We start from the raw sequence: 19,199 nt of genomic DNA, 5'->3' as shown, positions 1-19,199 counted from the left end.
TGTTTAAGTACAAAATAAACATATAAAATTCATACACTACATGGATGAGTACATACTGCATAAGTGCATAGTGTATAGTGCGTTATTTGGGACACAACTATGCTTCCGATGCTAGCAGGCTAATGTTAGCATTTCCCAGATCTCCTACTGCGCCTTTAACCTTGCATTTCCAGTGTGAGAGACAAAATCAGTCTCAATTTTTACACTATACAATATATTTTCTTTACTTTTTAATGTTTTTTATGTTATATATACATACATTTTTAAAGTACACTGCCAAATAACATTTTTTTCTGAGATGATTTACTGAATTTCAATTTATAAATGACTAAAAATCATTTTGGATAAAATCATCTGCTAAATAACTTAAATGTAACTAAATATAACTAAATGTTACAATGTTTAATATGTAACAATGACAATGCACTCGCACTCACATACTACTATAAAAATTAGTAGGCAGCATACACAGTATGTACTCCAGTATGCATTATGCGATATGTTAATTTCAGACACAGCCTATGGCTGCCCCAATGTCTCATTGTATCCCTTTATAGTGGTACCACACAAGTCCCACTTGTGGCATTTCTCAAACTGAGACTTTTTGTTTCATAGCCTGCCTCAGACGTCAGCTTGCCCTCCTGACCCTACAATGCTTTCCTTTCTTTTGCACTCTTCCTGTGCGGGACAGAGTGAAGAGAAACAGTGGCCCCCAGGTTAGAATGCAGATTTTTTTTCCATCCTCCTGGATGTGAAAGGAGGAATGATTGATTAGCTCCAACAACATGGTGCAAACAACAGCCTCCCAAGCCGACATGTTTGACCAGTCAAATAGGAACCATTTAGCCGTGGGACTCCCCTTTCTTCCTTTTCTTTTACATCTATCTAACATGTTTTTTTCTCAATAGGGAGGCTCTTATTGATGATCCCTGGTTGTACACATCTTAGAACTGCCCGTCCTCTACCTCCGACTCTGAGAGCCGAAGCGCCAGGATCCACGTAGAAGTGAAGCCACCATGGCTCCGGAATTCTGTGCGTCACTTTGGTGAGCGTGGGGCCGTCAGAGGGCAGAAGACATGTTGGGACAGAGGGCTGGGCACTGCACTGAAGCTTGCTGTAGTAACCATGGAAACGGTGTGGAGGAGTTTGGCCTGCGTTGGCATCATCGCCATGGTTGCCGGTGGAGTGGCAGAGAGTTGGAGTCCTGAGGATTTTGCTCAGACTCAAGGTAAGATTACTGATTATTTTTGTTTTGTTGTATTGTGATGAATTTTATGTAAATGGTATGAAAAGGAAGTATTCATTTTTTTCGTTGTCATTTGTTGCCAATAAAGTTAGAAATGCACCAATCGACTGGCCATAAATCGGAACGGGATGGTTTTTGCTCCAAACACACGATCGGCAACGGCAATGGTTTTTCGTTTCATTTTGGCCAATTTCTATTCCGGACTTGCACACAAACTGCATTGCATTGCAGTCATTTCCCAAAATGCAATTTGTGTGGAAATATTATGAAGTCTGTAAACAGGACGTTAACACAGGCCAAGACAGAGACAAGACACACTTAAGATGGATGAACGGATGGAAAGAAGAGAACAGAGATGTGCCAGCAGAGAAAAATACTGTACCAGGCACAGCAAGCTCAATGTTTATTATATTGAAACAAAAATATTGCATTGGGGTTGGGGGTTTATATAAATGTATCCCTAAGGCAACTGACTGTCTTCAGAAAAGTTTCAATGTCATTTTTTTCTTACCTACGTATAATGCCTGTCTTAATAATCTAGTGCTGCTTCCTGTACAGCGGTAACCTAGGAAACGTTATATTGCTGCTGTTCCATAAGTGCCACCTACTGTCAGAGAGTGAATTTGCATTTTCATTCAGCCTGTCTGTGGTTTTTGTTTTGTGCATCTGTCTTATTAGCATAATTTCACAAATCTAAAGTCAGACCATTCTATTTTTGCTTTAAAATTACAAAATACAATCTAATTGAAATCACAAACAACTCCTCATGTTACATGTGTTTAGTATCTTTGTTTGGATCATGATTAAATTCTGTGGTTGCAGATATTTTTTTGTTTAAGGTCTGTTATAGAGCAAATAAACAACAAATTAATTGCTTAAACAAAGAAAACCATAAACAAAACAGCAAGTGGCATCGGAATCTGCCAATTTGCTTGTAAAAAAATTGCAATCATCCATGTAAATTCATGATTGGTGCATCCCTAATTAAAGTGTGTTTATTTGTATTATAGTGTATTGACCACTGAAAAACTAATATCAACCTCTATTAAACATAATTAGCAATATCTTATTTAATATCTGATATCTGAAAAAGACAAATGAACTTAGTCTGACTGAAATCAACTTTTAAAGTGCATGTAAATACACTTGTTGCGCTAGAAGTTACCTGAGAAACTTTCCATTTTACATTGCACAATGGAGGCAGCAATGGCAGATCATCAAAGCTGTAAAACGTCTTGGGTTACGAGTGTAACCCTTGTTCCCTGAGTAAGGGAACGAGACGCTACGTCGTTGACGTGATGGGAATCCTCTGTGTTTTTGTGTTCGTGAAGCACCACTGTATCCAACCAATGAGAGAGAGAACGTGACGTCATAGGCGGGCGACGTCGCGGACTATAAAGCACGCCCAAAAACAGAGAACGCTAGCTTCTGTGATATGTCTGAAGGAAGCGCTCCAGGCATGCAGGAGGTACGGCAACATGACGTAGCGTCTCGTTCCCTTACTCAGGGAACAAGGGTTACACTCGTAACCCAAGACGTTCCCTCGTGGGAACTATCGACGCTACGTCGTTGACGTGATGGGAACGCTGTCCCAACTATGCCGTGCCTCCGAGTGCCTGGCTGCCATCTTGTAGCACCAAAGCACCCGGAGTAATACTAACATTTAGGTCATAAAACCTAACAAAAGTATGCTGGGATGACCACCCCGCAGCACCACAAATATCAGCCAGGGAAACACCCGACCTGTGAGCTGTTGATGCCGCCATACCTCTTGTTGAGTGCGCCCTAATGTTCAAAGGACACGGGAGCCCTAAGGCTCTATAAGAAAGTGTGATAGCCTCAACCACCCACTTACTCATTCTTTGTTTGGAGGCTGGGCCCCTCGATTCGGGGACCCATAACATACAAAAAGCTGGTCAGATTTTCTCCACAGGGCAGCTCTGTGGACGTAAGTATCCAGCGCCCTCACTGGGCACAGCAGGTTAAGTCTCCCCTGATCCGGTGTAGTAAACGGAGGGGGATAAAAAGCCTCCAGAACAATGGGACCTGGGACCCTGGTGGGGACTTTGGGTATGTAACCAGGCCTTGTATGCAGGAAGGCCTTAACCATACCTGGTGCAAACTCTAAACATGATGGTAACACCGAAAGAGCTTGAAGGTCACCTATTCTTTTCAATGAAGAAATGGCTAATAAGAACACAGTCTTCAATGTTAGCATTTTGTCCGACACCTCTTCCAAAGGTTCAAAGGGCGCCTCAGCCAACCCTTGTAACACAATGGCCAAGTCCCAGGTCGGAGATTTTGGGCGCACTGAGGGCCTCAACCTCAGTGCGCCACGAAGGAAGCGTACAACTAAGGGGTCTCGACTTACCGAGACACCCTCCATAGAAATGTGGTAAGCCGAAATAGCAGCAACATACACTTTTAGTGTGGAGTACGTTAGACCCTCTGACAGTTTTCCTTGAAGGAATTGAAGCACATGGCTAATAGAAGAATGGACCGGGTCCACTCTGAGATGACTACACCATGTAGAAAACACATTTATACATGTAAAGCTTCCTTGTAGATGGAGCCCTGGACTGAAGGATGGTTTCCACCACCTCCGTTGGGAGACCAGAATCTATGAGTCTTGCCCCCTCAGAGGCCAGGCCCACAGTTTCCACATTTCTGGACGGGGATGAAAGATCGTGCCGCCCGCTTGGGACAGGAGATCCTGTCTGAACGGAAGCTCCAGAGGAGAGCCGTAAAGGAGAGAAACTAGGTCCGCAAACCAAATTCTCGTTGGCCAGCAAGGAGCCACCAATATTAGATGCACCCCTTCCTGGCGTACTTTGTCCAGAACTCCCGGGAGCAGAGAGACTGGGGGAAACGCATACAGGCGTCGCCTCGGCCACGTCTGTATCATGGCATCCAACCCCAGAGGAGCTGGGTGCCTCAGAGAATACCACAGAGGGCAATGGGTTGACTCCTCTGTGGCAAAGAGATCGACTTCCGCTCGACCGAACACTTTCCATATGAGCTCCACTACCTCGGAGTGGAGCTTCCATTCCCCCGGACTCGCGCCTTGTCTCGACAGGGCGTCCGCCCCCATATTCAGATACCCTGGGATATACGCCGCTTTCAACGAGAGTAACTTCCCCTGGGTCCAAAGGAGGATACGGCTGACTAGCTCGCACAGTGGACGAGACCGCAGCCCCATGGTGATTTATATAAGAGACCACCGTAGTGTTGTCTGTCTGGATCAACACATGGTGGCCCCTCAGGTCGGATAGGAAGTGTTTCAGAGCCTGAAACACTGCCAGCATCTCCAGCCGATTTATGTGCCAGGAGGCCTGGTGTATATCCCACCGACCTTGAGCTGAGCGACCACTCATGATCGCTCCCCAGCCCGTGAGGGACGCATCTGTCGTAAGCATTACGCGACGACATGAAGTTCCCAACACGGGTCCCTGGGACAGGAACCAAGGCTTTTTCCACATGACCAGAGCACGAAGGCATCGCCGCGTGACTTTGATCATGCGAAAAGGATTTCCCCTCGGGGAAAACCCCTTGGTCCTGAGCCACCACTGTAAGGGTCTCATGTGCAGAAGGCCAAAAGTAATAACGTTGGACGCAGCTGCCATCAGACCCAACAGTCTCTGAAACTGTTTTACAGTGAGTGACTGGCCTAACTTCACCCCTTTCACGGCCCCGAGGATGGAATCCACACGAGCAGGGACAATTGCGCCTGCATCGTGGTGGAATCCCAGATTACACCTAGGTAGTTTGCAACCTGCCTCGGGACCAGCACACTCTTTTTGGCATTGAGCCTCAACCCAAGCCTTTTCATGTGCGACAGAACCACATCTCGATGTAGAACTGCCTGACGTTCCGTTTGAGCTAATATCAACCAATCGTCGATATAGTTCAGTACACGGATGCCCCGGAGTCTCAGCGGAGCCAAGGCTGCATCCATGCACTTCGTGAACGTGCGGGGTGACAGTGATAGGCCGAAGGGAAGAACCTTGTATTGGTATGCTTCGCCCCCGAAAGCAAACCTGAGGAACTTCCTGTGAGAAGGATGGATGGATATGTGAAAATACGCGTCCTTCAGATCTATCGCCACAAACCAGTCCTCGGATCTGATCTGTGGAATAATCTGTCTGAGTGTAAGCATCTTGAACTTCAACTTCTTTACAGATCGATTTAGTATGCGTAAATCTAGAATCGGACGCAACCCTCCATCCTTCTTTGGAACAATGAAGTAGCGGCTGTAAAAGCCCGACATTTTGCTGGGAGGAGAAACCCTTTCTATAGCTCCTTTTTGCAAAAGCGTCGCAACTTCTTGTTCCATAACCAGAGACTGCTCTGGAGCAACCACAGTGTGAATCACTCCACTGAACTTGGGGGGAAGAGAACCGAACTGAATTCTGTACCCCCGTTCTACTATGAACAGCACCCATTTCGAAACATTCGGAAGACATTTCCACTCCTCTGAATGATCTACTAAGGGTACCAGCCTCTCGAGACTGGTCTCTGGTGTTTTTTGAGCACTTGGCTCGTTTATCTGACGCGGCGCACCGGCAGATAAACGAATCACGTGCTGGCCGAACCTCCTCGGAGGATCGACAGGGACTGCTGCGCCCTGTCGCACACTGGGTGGCAGGGTTGGCAGAACAGTCCCTTGAGGGCGCCGAAGGGGAACGATAGAAATTAATCGTCGAACCCTTCGGAGGGGGCTGCCCTCAGAAACCCTGGCCCACGAGCGTCAGGATTTCTTTTGGGAAGCCTTCCGGGAAATAATGACGGTCCTCAGATCCGCCCTACCCCCGGAAGGCTTCGGCTGTGCAGCACGCTCCGGTCCCCAAGCTTTCCGCGGGGAGCACGGGCGGCCACACTGGCCTTTTGTTGGGGTCTGTGCCCCGAGGAGCCGGCTGTCGGCTGAGGCTGCCCCCGCCCGGCAGCCTCAGGGGGATGAGTTTTTCGAGGGAGGAACCTTTGAAACGCCGCCTTCTGCTTCTTTGCCTCCTCGAACCTGTCGACGACAGTATTAACTGCGTCACCGAACAGGCCCTCGGAGGAAAGCGGCGCATCCATGAGGACATATTTATCTTTGTCCTTTATGTCAGCTAGATTGAGCCACAGATGTCTCTCCGTGCCCACCAGTGCTGCCATGGAGCGGCCCACTGACTTGGCCGTCTCCTTGGTGGCACGGAGAGCTAAATCCGTGGCTCTCCTCAGCTCTTGGATTGTCTCAAAGGTTACCTCCCCACTTTCATCAATTTCCCCAGCAGATCAGCTTGGTATGCCTGCAGTATACTCATCGTGTGCAGACACGCCGCAGCCTGACCCGCTGCCGAGTAAGCCTTGCCCACCAGATTTGATGTTTGCTTTAATGGTCTGGTGGGCAATGTCGGGATTTCAGGGACGATGCAGACTCGGGCGAGAGATAGCTCGCAAGCGTCTCTTCAACCCGAGGCATCGCCCCATAACCGTGTTGTTTCAGCCCGTTAATATTGCTGTACATGGATGTTTGCGGGCTGAAGACACGGTACTGCACGGGTCTGTTCCACGACCTCGACACCTCGGCGTGGAGGTCGGGAAAGAACGGCAGTCCCCGACGCTGAGGCAATGACCTGGCTGGAAGAAAGCGTTCGTCCAGTTTGCTCTTTATTTTGGGAACGCTTTCCTCCACGGGCCAGTTTATATTCAACTTTTTTACTGCCCGGGCCATAACCTCAGCAAGCTCCTCATGGGCTGGAGATGAGGATGACGGTCCCTCATCTCCACCCTCGATACCTTCAATATCAACCTCCTCGGAGGAAGATATATTCAGTATCGGTGTCTCTCTTCGGGGGAAGAAACCGCAGCGCGTGCTTCCACCACCAAAGAAGAGACACTAGATCTAGCAGGTAAGGGGAGCGATAAGGCAAAGCCCGTCTCTCCCCCTCTGCTAGATCCATTTGTGAACCCCACGAGTGCAGCCTTCGCTGTGCCTCGGCAACAGCGGGACCAGACCCGCGGGGAACACTCGCCGCGGCGCCCTCCTCAAAGAGCGCCCGGCGTGAGCGCAGCGCCCTGAGAGTGAGCCGCTCACAGTGCACACAGACAGCCCCCTCAAGAGCTGCCTGTGCGTGCTCAACTCCCAGGCATTTCACACACATCTCGTGTGTATCTCCCTCCACGATGAATCGCGGACAAGGAGGTGCACACTTAGTGAAACGCTGGCTTTTCTCCGTCATTTTATATATATATATGTCTTTTTTATGTGTCTATTTCACTTGTTAGAAACTCTTGTCCTCAGACAAAGAGATCACTTTCTGGCGAGATGGTAGACAGACAACAGTAAATAAGACAGACAAGATACAGATAGCGCTTACTGAAGACAACAGAAGCTAGCGTTCTCTGTTTTTGGGCGTGCTTTATAGTCCGCGACGTCGCCCGCCTATGACGTCACGTTCTCTCTCTCATTGGTTGGATACAGTGGTGCTTCACGAACACAAAAACACAGAGGATTCCCATCACGTCAACGACGTAGCGTCGATAGTTCCCACGAAAGGGAACGGAATGGATTGCTAGCCTCAAGCCTTGAGCGGTAACAAACCATTTAGACAACCAGGAACAGATGCCCTGCAACGTCAGTTAGCCATCACAAGAGCCAGCCAGACTCGATGACCCATCTTTCCAGGAAACCGACCACTTTCTCTTTTCAAACGATTAGTGACCCAGTTATTGCTCTGACAAGACTCACAGGAGGCACCCTTTTAGACATCTGACATCAAAATGTACATTCTTTGTACTAATCTCATTAAGTCATTTCAAATATGTAAGATTTAGTCAGATACAAACCTCATTCCCGTTACATAATAAGAACATGTTCAAGCATGTGGGTTTGACTTCATTTCGTCGTCTGGTCCAGTTCTGGGCGAGTGTGTGAGCGTGTCTGAGTTTGTGTGTTTATTTAAAAGGCGTATGGGACAAATATGCAGCCCTAGTTGCTGTTAAACTTACATTTTTGGCCTCTGAATAGCTTAATAACGCATTTTGCCCTCCCATAATAATTAGTGTTACATCAAGTAGCGGATGGTTATTAAAGCGGAGCACTGAGTTTATGTATAATCTCGCCACATGCTGGGACCAGTCACCGCAAGGATATATTTTAATCCTGCAGTCCAAATAGCAGCATGGTAGACGATACACAAACAGGATATGGATGGGTTTCGAGTCGCTGACAGGGCCTCCGTTCAAGAAAGACTGACTTCTCAGGCTGGCATGAGGAAGAGTTTTCTCCTCCACAAGTCTGGGTGCACTCGCTGACTTGATACAGCTGTTGCACATCTGGGAAAGGTGGAGAGACGCCTCTCTTTCTCTGTCTCTTTCTCCAGCCCGGTTTCCACAGGAAAGCTATGGTTAAAAAAATGGGGTTCACTTCAGTTTCCCGCACGGTCCTAATTAAAGGTTGTTCTCCTTAACCTTCTAAAATAAACTTTCAAACCCTGGGCGGCTCCTGACGGTGGTTTATTTGAATCAAAAGTGAAGTCTTTATACTTTTAATGGGGCTCTGTCCATGGCTAGGGAGTTTATGGGGAAGTAACACAGGCATCCTCCTCCTCTCGGGTTCCTCGTTGAGATTAAAGGCACATCAAAGGCTCCGGAGGATCAGTGCTCACTGTAGGTGTGAGAGCAGGGAATACCCTTCCATCAATTGTGGGCCTTATGTTTATTTAAGATAGCGCCAGTTGATGGCGGTCAGAGGGCTGGGCGTGTTATACAGTTTGAGCTCCACTTTCATGCTTTGACATAAGACCCAGCTGTGCCCCTGGCTCCTGTGACTGTGACTGTCTGGACTGGATGTTTCAGTGAGAGGCTGGAATAACTTAGTGTATTTTTACCCTTGAAAAAGTTAACCCTGGGTCTTCTAAACCCAGAGTCCTGGTTTATTTTGCTTCACATTTCGCACTGCTCATAATTTACCCAGGGTTAGCGATTAATCCTGGGTTTTCATAAGCTGACGTTTCACACTGTACATTCTTAAAACCTGGGGTTAATGTTATTTGCATATTTGCGGTGTAAAGCGCAGCACATGACTTGTTTACATAAAGACTATAGTTTCTTCTGTGTAATTTGCAGACACTTTTATTTCTTTCTTTTTTTGCTACACAGACGAACCCTCTGGAGCAAATTAAGGCTAAATACATGCATGTTACATCATTGTTATATGTTTAATAATAAGAATAAGAATGAGAATAAAACATCTTAGTTGATAGGCAATCTAGTTTTGTAGCATCATGCCGCTTGTTTGTAGACCCATTGTCATATATACCACATAGGCCTATTTGACTGTAACTATTAGAAAGTAATGATCATTGAAAGAAATGTCATGTAAATTTAAAAAGTAGCATGTTATTCAGCATGTTAAACCTTAAAAGTAATTCCGAACCATGCAACTTTTCACTTAACAGTCGTTTTACTACCAAACCACTCCACCACTGTAAACCCAGACAGCACAGATGGAACGCAGGGTGTATAAGGCCAGCAGTGACCTTAAACGTAATCAAAACGACAAACCTCATCTGTTGAGCTCTTCTGTTGGTCCAGTGATGATTTTGAGTCTGCACATGTTTAAAAAAACCCAATGAAAACACATGGGTCTCAGAAGCAGCTGCTTTTTCAGTAATTAGACAGTCTTATTGAGCGGCCCCATCTGAATAACTGCTGTGAGGAGGGAAAGAGGTGATCTTTTATATTTTCAGCACTTGGTTTGAGCCCACTTTTTTTTCCTTATGGAAGGCTTAATTAAATGGACCACATATTATAAGATTTCTTGTCCTTCTCTTGCCATTGTACACAATGACACATTTGATCTCAGTCACATGGTGCATCTGCTGATGTATTTTTAGAGCTTTGAGATATTATGGAAAGTAGTAAGACAAGCTAAATCAAGGTCACGCACATGTCTCATCTTCATGCCTCTGGACCCAAACAAAAGAGTCATTGCTGTCGCCCTGCTCACAGTGTTTGAACTGGCAGGATGGAGTAAACAAACCAATGGGACAAACCTTGTTTCACAATAAGGACACTGATCCTGGTGTACTTTTTCACACAGAGTATCTGAAAGTTTAAATGAGTTTGGTTTGGTTTCAGGATGTTTGTCTCTTTGTCAATCTCCGCCCCTTGGGTGCAGTTTTTCAAATGCCAAATTTGGACAATTAATCTCCAGGCTTGCTGTTGGGGACAGGAAGTATACAATTTCAGGATTTCCATAGCAACAGGCAGCCCTTGGCCTTTGGGCCGCTAGCTTGTGTTTCTTCTCTGTGGTCTACTCAATAGTTTCACTGTGAACTCTTTTGTTCGCCAATTGACACGGTCAGAGTACATGACTGCAACTGAATAAAATCCAGAGGTTCTCTAAATGGGCCCCAGCCTATCTATAGAGATCTGCCTCAAATTGATTGTTTACATGTGTATTGTTGTTTGAGTTAACAGTTCTCACCTATTTTGTTTTTAACTCCCTGCCATTGACGAGATTTTTTACGGCAATCTATGTTTTGACTGTTATACGTTAGGGGGCTCAATTACACATCTTATGAAATAGTGCAGAATTAAATTCAGGATCCAAAAACAGCACAATCATCAAACCGAAAGAGTTAAAAGTGCATTTAGAATTTTTTTTAATGTTGTGCTGTGTGATTGGTCTTGGACTGATACTAGACAACGTACTGACAAATAGAGGCGTGGATGTAGCATTACACGAATTCCCTCACATCCCTCATTCTTTGCTTGTTAGTTTAATATTTTGTTTAATATCTGTTATTAGTTATTAAATATGTTATCTTCTACCAATACCCCTATTTCCTATTTAAGCCCAATCTGCAGAATTTCTCAAAAAAAAAAAAGAAAAGAAAAAAAAAAAAAAATTCCCTAAAATCGTGCAGAAAATGTGGAAAAAATATTTTGGGGGCCTGGTCTTGTGCTCTCAATATGGAAGCCCCCATGGAGTGACCATCTAAAAGTAGAATAAAACAGCTTTTGTAGGCTACTGATATGACTGGAGTCTTTATCCATGTAAATGTACATTTATGTTTCATATTTTTATATATTATTATACAATATTAAAATAATACTATGATAAAAACTAATAGTATATTATAATAGTTTTTATAATATACTCTACCATTAAAATGTTTGGGGTTATTAATTATTTGTTTGTTTGTTTGTTTGTTTTTTCTAAAGAAATTAATACTTTTATTCAGCAAGGACACATTAAATTGATTATAATGTTACAATAGGTTTTTTATTTTATATAAATGCTGTTCATTTGAACTTTATATTAATAAAATATTTTCCACAAAAATATTAAGCACCACAACTGTTTTTAACATTGATAATAATAAAAAATGATTCTTGACCATCAAATCAGTATATTATGATTTCTGAAGGATCATGTGACACTGAAGACTGGAATAATGATGCTGAAAATTCAGCTTTGACGTCACAGGAATAAACTACATTTTAAAATAAAGAAATTTAATAATATTTCACAATGTTACCTTTTTACTATATTTTTAATCAAATAAATGCTGCCTTGGTGAGCATAAATGACTGCTTTCAAAAACAATAAAAAATCTTACACAGCCTAAACTTTTGAATGGTAGTGTATATTTATGTACTGTCATTGGTGCATAACTTTTTTAATGAGAAAAAAAATTCAGTGCACATTTAATTGCTTATTGCGGGAGTTGTATAAACTCAACTTAACACCCATCTATCAATCTCATGGAATTTTTTTGTGTTTCCACAGCTGAGTTTCTGTCCAGCTTGGGCCAGTATGAGATTGCCATCCCAGTGCGTGTGGGGCCGCATGGGGAAACACTATCGGAAGAGGAGACTTCTCACGGGAATGGCCGACACCGGCGTAGCACGGAATCGCAGAGCGTTCCAGACCCGCAGCTGTACTATCAGCTCTCCACGTCGAGCGCTGACCTTCTACTCAACCTCACACTGCAGGGAGGACTGCTTTCACGACAGTTCCGTGTGGAATACTGGAAGAGAGGGCACTTGGCTTGGAGTCACCCGTACTTGCCCAACTGCCACTACGTGGGTCACCTGCAGCACCAGCCTCACTCTAGTTCTGTGGCTCTTAGCAACTGTAACGGCCTGGTGAGCTCCACTGTACTTTTATCGGAAATAGTGCTGAGTCTCAAATGATGTATTAATCTCTGTGTAATAAACCTAAGCACTATGATGACAAATGCGGAAGTCCGGAAAATGCTCTGCACCTATAGCCTTAAAGGAATATTCCGGGTTAGTTCAGGGTCAGTAAGATTTTTTTAATGTTTTTGAAAGAGGTCTCTTTTGTTCACCAAGGCTGCATTTAATTGATCAAAAAATATTAATATTTTAGTGGAAACCAAAAGTTTTGACCAATCTAATGTGTGTTTGCTAAATAAAAGTAATCATTTCTTTTAAAAAAATCTTTTTTTTTTTTTTTTTTCAAACTAAAATGTTCACATGCATATTGATTACGTCTCGTTACCATACTTTTGTAATAGTAAGTACTTAAACATTTATGGATTGTCCCCATTAACTTCATTTGTAAGTGTCTCACAGTAAAGAAAAAGTTTGCAACCTGCAAATAATCCCAGAATATTCCTTTAAATGGCTTTGTTAAACATTTCCATCACATGAGGCTCTGATATAAATAAAGATAATTCTGTATGTTAAAGTAATGGTCTATTTTACAATGTAATCTCTTTCTTTCTACACTTGGGTGAGTTGTTGTGACGCCCCTGTAGATCTGAAATGGGCAGCTGTTGCTAAAGTCTGTCTCTCCCAGCTGGTGTAAAGCTCAGTTCCAAAAACAGGTGTTTTGGAGCCTAATGATGGATTTAGTTTCAAGCGGCATGCTGTGGCATGCTGTGGCATGCTCATTACTTGCATGAGCTGGTAATACACCTGCGTAAACAGATTACAAAGTCAAGACCAGTGCTTGTGAATGCAGACCCTTAGAGTATAGTGTTAAGACTCTGATAAATGCCATCGTACAGCCTAGTTCCTGTAGCATTGGGTGATTCCATTACCTGGCATGACAGGTGCTATAAATGACAAGCCTGGTCGATAATTTACCCATTTTGATTAAATTGTGTGTGCACCAACACAAGTAAATACAATGGAGGATTAAGCTTGCTCATGAAAGCGGGAAGAAACTTCCAGGTTAATTATTGGTGATCAGAGTAGCATGACTTAATTCATTAGGGAATGCTCAGTGTGTCCACAAGAGCATCACTAAGCACATTACAGGATTATGTGGACTTGAAAAGTGTGACTGAGAGATGAAGAGAGGAAACAATGAAACATGCTAAGATCCTTTGGCCTTCCGCCATGAGTTCCCATTTCATCCAGGATTATTAGCCCTGCGCAAGCTCATTATTTTAGAGGGGAGACTAATGATGGGACAATTTGATGATCTTGCAGTGTGTCTAGATTGTAAACTCAGATTGAGCAGGGAGGCCAGCTGATTTGTTCTTTCATATCCAAGCAAAACCGCCTCATATATGTCAATGTCAGACCCTTCATGGTAATTTAGGGTAAAAAAAAAAGTGCTAATCTATGGATTCTTGGCTTTTTCAGCAAGGGGTTATTGTAGCTGGAGGTGAGGAGTACCTTATTGAACCCCTGGTTTCTGCTAAAAACTACACTAATGACGATGGCAGAGAAGGGCGCCCACATGTTGTGTATAAACGGTCATCTCTGAGATACCAGAACATGGACCAGTCCTGTGGAGTCATTGGTAAGAATGATAAAAATCACAAAGATGTATTTTATACATCAACAACTCCTTGAAAGAAAATTGTGCTCACCAGACCATTTCATTGGGTGTTTCGTTATATACGGCATCCCGTTTTAACACTTGACATCGAAGTTGCATTGTAACCGAATTAGCAACAAATCTTTTCATCTTTTCAATCTTTTCAAAATTCAAACTATTTAAGCTGTCTAAATGATTGGAAAAATCTGACATACATCACCGGAGAGAAGTTTTTAATTTCATCAGAAGATCAAATTATACATTAGAAAATAGATAGGGTGAATTTTTATGTCATGCAACTTTATAGATCCAACTTATTTGGGATACAGCCTGATTTATTGATAAACCAACATAACTAACTTAACTTTAGTACCTTATTGAAAGTAATCAATCCATTGCCAGCTGATTCACAGTTTGCATTTATGCTAAAAAAGAGTAATAACATGGGCTTTCTGAAGGTTTTCAACATAGGTTTGTTTTTTACGTCACAGGATTTTAACAAAAAACTATAGCCACAAAGTCTTTCTCATTGTTCCTCCTCAGACGAGAAGCCTGGTAAGAGCTATGGATGGTGGCAGAGAACAATAAAGCCCTCACCCAACCAGATGGGGCGGGGCCAGTTACCACTAAAACGCTCTGTCAGCCGAGAGCGCTACGTCGAAACCCTGGTGGTTGCCGACAAGATGATGGTCAGCTATCACGGCCGTCGTGATATCGAGCAGTACATTCTGGCCGTCATGAATATTGTAAGCTTCAACTCTCCTTGTTCTTGTTTGCATGCTTTAAGGATACAAAAATTAAAATCCTGTCATTGTTTACTCACCCTCATATCTTTTGGAAACCGTATGACTTGTCTTTCCATGTAACCCAAAAGGAGTTATTTATAGAATGTCCAAGCTGTTCTTTTTTGTACAATAAAAGTGAATGGTGACAATATAAGGCAAGATTATAAAGTTCTATCTGTTCCTCGCAAACCGATCGCCTGGGTAGGAATACAGCACACAAGTTTGATGAACTGGTGCTTATTTGGTGTTTGACTGCCCCTGATCATTCGCTTTCATTGTATGGAAGAAAGCAGCTCAGACATTCTGCTAAACTCTTCACAAGTTACTTGAGATTCTTACAAAGATCTAAAATGAATATCCCACAGACTTAAGTGAATCTTCAGAGGATGTTTGGCCTATCCAGGTCATTTGTATTGGCTCAAAGAAAAAAGATTAAATAAAACCAGTTGTCTAAGTAACTGTCTTCTGTCACCCTAAGAATCCATATTTCTCTCTCCAATTTATAATCCCCATGTGCAATTTGTGGCATTATTACAAATAGTTTCACACCTGTGGAATGTGTTTAATAAAGGGATTACCTCACCTCACGGCCCCAGAGCAACAGTTAGCACTGGTTTTATAGCAGACTGTAAAATGTCCATCTTTACAGTAAACAGCAGGATTAGAAAGGTCTAAAAACAGACAATTGGCTCGTTTTTAAGACTGGTTTTTTCTTGTTTCCCTGGAGGTCAGGTTGCCAAACTGTTCCAGGATTCTAGCCTGGGGAATGCTGTGAACATCGTTGTGACGAGGCTTATTCTACTGATGGAAGACCAGGTACTCTTTTTAAAGCACTTTGCACATGTGCCTATATAGGACAGTCATGATTATTGCCTGATCACGATTATTTGTGCACTTTTTAATTCCAGTCACATATTGCCATCTAAATAAGGACATTTTACGTCAAAATGACAAGTGAACATAGAAATGCTATACATTTTGCATTTATTTATTTTTTCTTTCTGGTGCAGCAGTGCTTTTTGTGAGAGCACCAAATGAACGTGAAATATTAACGCCTCTGATGTGAATTCGACATCTCTGAAAGTATAAACAATGGTTTAACATATATTGTGAGTGCAAAGAAATTAATATCTATTCAGCAAAGATGCATTAAATTGATCAAAAATGATTACAGAAGATTCATATTTCAAATAAATACTGTTCTTTTCAACTTACTATTCATCATAGAATACTGAAATTAATGCATCACAGTTTCCACAAAAATATTAAGCAGTGCAACCGTTTTAAATTGTAATAATATTTCGCAATATTACTGTTACTGTAATATTACTTTAATATTACTTCTTTCAAAAACATTAAAAAACGTACCTAATTCAAACCTTTGAATGGTAGTGTATATTATTATTCCATATATATTCCATGATTTTCTATTATCTGTTTTTGTATTATTATTATTGTATTATTCCAAAAAACACCTGTGTGAAAAGAAAGTTCATTTAATTTAATATTTTAAATAGTCAAAAATGCATGTAAAATTCATGCAATTCTAACCCTGTGTAACGTTTTTAAAAAAAGTTTAAAACTTTGTGTAATGCTGAAAGAAAACACACTTTATTGTATAATTCCAAGTAAATGTGCAGTAAGATTATTACAAGCAACACAAGTAATAGAAAAAAGGCCATCATTTATTGCAATAATTTCATCAGACAAGATAAGTATTCATCAGACAAAATGTCATGACGATGACAGCCCAACTCATACACAAATAAGCTTTAGTCTGGTTTATTTCACCTGTCAAAGAATTCCTTGTTTGTGTATTTACAGGCTGAAGCATCTTAGTCTGAGGCAGTTGAGACAGTCTGTACACGTCTGGACTGTTTGCTACCCAACTCTGCTGGGTGTGTCCAGAGAGCCTGCCATGACTGCTCTTATTGTTGATTGTGAATGCTCATATTGCCACACTCATGAATGTACAGGGACCTGAAAAAAAAACACACAAAAAAAAACGTGCGAAATCTAATGGCAATCCTAACTATACCGCTACTGTTCTCGCCGCCTGCCTCTGAACGCAATCAATCTGCCTCTGTCATGCATTCAGGCTTCCACCTCTGTCCTGAGCGGGGCGTGACGACACTGCGAGAGCGAGTTGGCTCACGCGGCAGGACCTCTGGAACATGCTGACAGAGTCGGGACCTCAAACAGGCTCCTACAGACGACACAGGGCAGGAAAAGGATAGGAGTGGGGTTTTGTGGTGTATTTAATGAAGCATTAATGATCCCGAATCGCAGACAGCTAAAAATAAATCCCCCGGTAATTCGTTCCGCATAATGTCATTTGACAAATGATGGGAGACTGGTCATTAGGAGCAGTATTAGCCTTGTTGAGATAACCACTGTGTGGAGTGCTGAGGTTTTGTGGAACCAAACATGGTTCATTTCCAGATGAGAACACCCCACCACCCCCTGTGTTAGAGGAAACCTGGAAAGTTAGAACACTGGATTGTGGGATGATACAATTATAGACTATGCCAGTTTGCATTCTTGAGTTACAAGTGTAATGGTGCTGTGGCTGGCTTGGGTGCTGTATGCCAGGCAGAGCGGTAGGAAACGCTGTGTGTCTTTCTGTAAATGCTACTTGTAGTTAGTGCTGGGCGGTATACCGGTTCATACCGAATACTGGTATTTATTTTTGTTATGATATGAATCTTGATGATACCGCAATACCGGTATGTGTCGCTTAACCAACGGAACGTGGCGCAGCCTGTCACTGAGAGCGTCCCGTTTCACTGTTGCACTGTAGTGAGAGCACGGCTGAGATCGCATCACAGCCTATGGTAAGTCCGAAATCACCCCCTAAAGCCTAATTCACTATTCCCTACGATATCCACTTATATTGTTCACTTGCAAGAGTGAATGAAAACGAGTGAGTGAATCCGGACAGCCGCTGCGTGTACATTGGCTGTACACTCGTTATTGCGGTGCAATGTGAGATTGAATGAGTGCACTCAATAACGTCCACTATGGTTTCGGACACCACAACAAATGGCTGTCCCCTCAAATAATGCCCTATTTGAGGTTATAGGGAGTGATTTCGGATTCAGCCCTTGATTACAGCGGAGAATTCAAACTACATGCGGCGTGCGAGCGGTTTCTGCGCGGAGTGCCGTGATGAGATTAACAACGTTCTCCACATGGATATATCAGATATAAACACACTCGTTCCGGTCTAAGGTTTTTTTATGGACCCATTTCATATACTCTAGTGCTCTAAACATGAAATGGCAGTTTGTATGCGCACATATTTCACCACGTCTTCTTCAAATGAAATGTAACGTTATGCAAAGGACACTGAACTGTAGGCTACGTCTGATCACAACCGCGATGACACGATGGGTTATTCTGCTACACAGAAGACGATGTAAGTTAATAAATAGACTGACAATTCAAAGAAGAATGGGCAAAAATTTTACTGCTTTATTCTTTCTGTGTTAAACTTACGTGTGTCATTTGTTCAGAGACTGTAGTGCTCTTAAATGTAGGCTACTGAAAATATCCTTAGACAGTTTAAATGTTCTTCTGCGTTTCTCCCTTTGTTGTTATACAATGTTAGATTTTTAAAATGCTTAAGGTGCCCTCAACTCTTTTTTTGTTCTGTCTCCATGGTCATATTTTAATATTCATGTGTCTGTAATGAGTGTGTTGCAGGTCTGTGTTTTATTGGTTGTTGTCTCCCCACAGCATCATTTTGTGGGGCTTTGTAAACTTGTATAAACTCTAGTGTGGAATTTTTCTATAATATTCACTCATCATGACAGTAAAACAGTCAATCTACTGCAGTATTTCCTCTCTCAATCAGTAGAAAATGTGGTTAACGCCCGGTCATGCATAGGGGGAAAAAAAATACGTCATATACCGCGAAACCGATATAATTTTGAAAAATACCGTGATATAAATTTTTGGTCATACCGCCCAGCACTACTTGTAGTGTTATTAGTTAGTAGTGTTGTGTCCATATTACCATAAAAGCCCCGATCCACTGTAAACTCAGTAATGCAGAGAAATGGGTCAGAGCTGTGCATATTTAAAGGTGTCCCCTGAATGTGTCTTTGAAGTTTCAGCTCAAAATACCCCATAGATTTTTTTATATTCATTTTTTTAACTGCCTATTTTGGGGCATAATTAGAAATGAGCCGATTCAGGGTGTTTGGCCCTTTAAATCTCGTGCTCCACACTCCAAGAGTGTGCCTTAAACAACATAAAAAAAAGTTCAAACAGCTAATATAACCCTCAAAATGGATCTTTACAAAGTGTTCGTCATGCAGCATGTCTAATCGCGCAAGTACAGTGTTTATTTTGATGTTTACATTTGATTCTGAATGAG

General features: G+C 42.6%; 1 protein-coding gene across 3 annotated transcripts in view; it reads left to right on the top strand.

The window, feature by feature from the left end:
* adamts10 (ADAM metallopeptidase with thrombospondin type 1 motif, 10) overlaps positions 1-19,199 on the top strand; it is a 73,734-nt gene that overhangs the window by 6,628 nt on the left and 47,907 nt on the right. For all 3 annotated transcript variants that reach the window (XR_010895967.1, XR_010895968.1, XM_067394695.1), the window contains exons 2-6: positions 909-1,228; positions 12,027-12,385; positions 13,856-14,015; positions 14,577-14,779; positions 15,551-15,634. Coding sequence is in view for 1 of the 3 variants with exons in the window: in XM_067394695.1 (XP_067250796.1) it covers positions 1,126-1,228; positions 12,027-12,385; positions 13,856-14,015; positions 14,577-14,779; positions 15,551-15,634 (909 nt within the window). In the remaining 2 variants the exon portion in view is untranslated. The remainder of the gene's footprint in view (positions 1-908; positions 1,229-12,026; positions 12,386-13,855; positions 14,016-14,576; positions 14,780-15,550; positions 15,635-19,199) is intronic.

This window comes from Chanodichthys erythropterus, chromosome 9, assembly GCF_024489055.1.
Source record: "Chanodichthys erythropterus isolate Z2021 chromosome 9, ASM2448905v1, whole genome shotgun sequence".
Taxonomy (NCBI): Eukaryota; Metazoa; Chordata; class Actinopteri; order Cypriniformes; family Xenocyprididae; genus Chanodichthys; species Chanodichthys erythropterus.
This window is presented reverse-complemented; position numbering and strand designations above follow the sequence as displayed.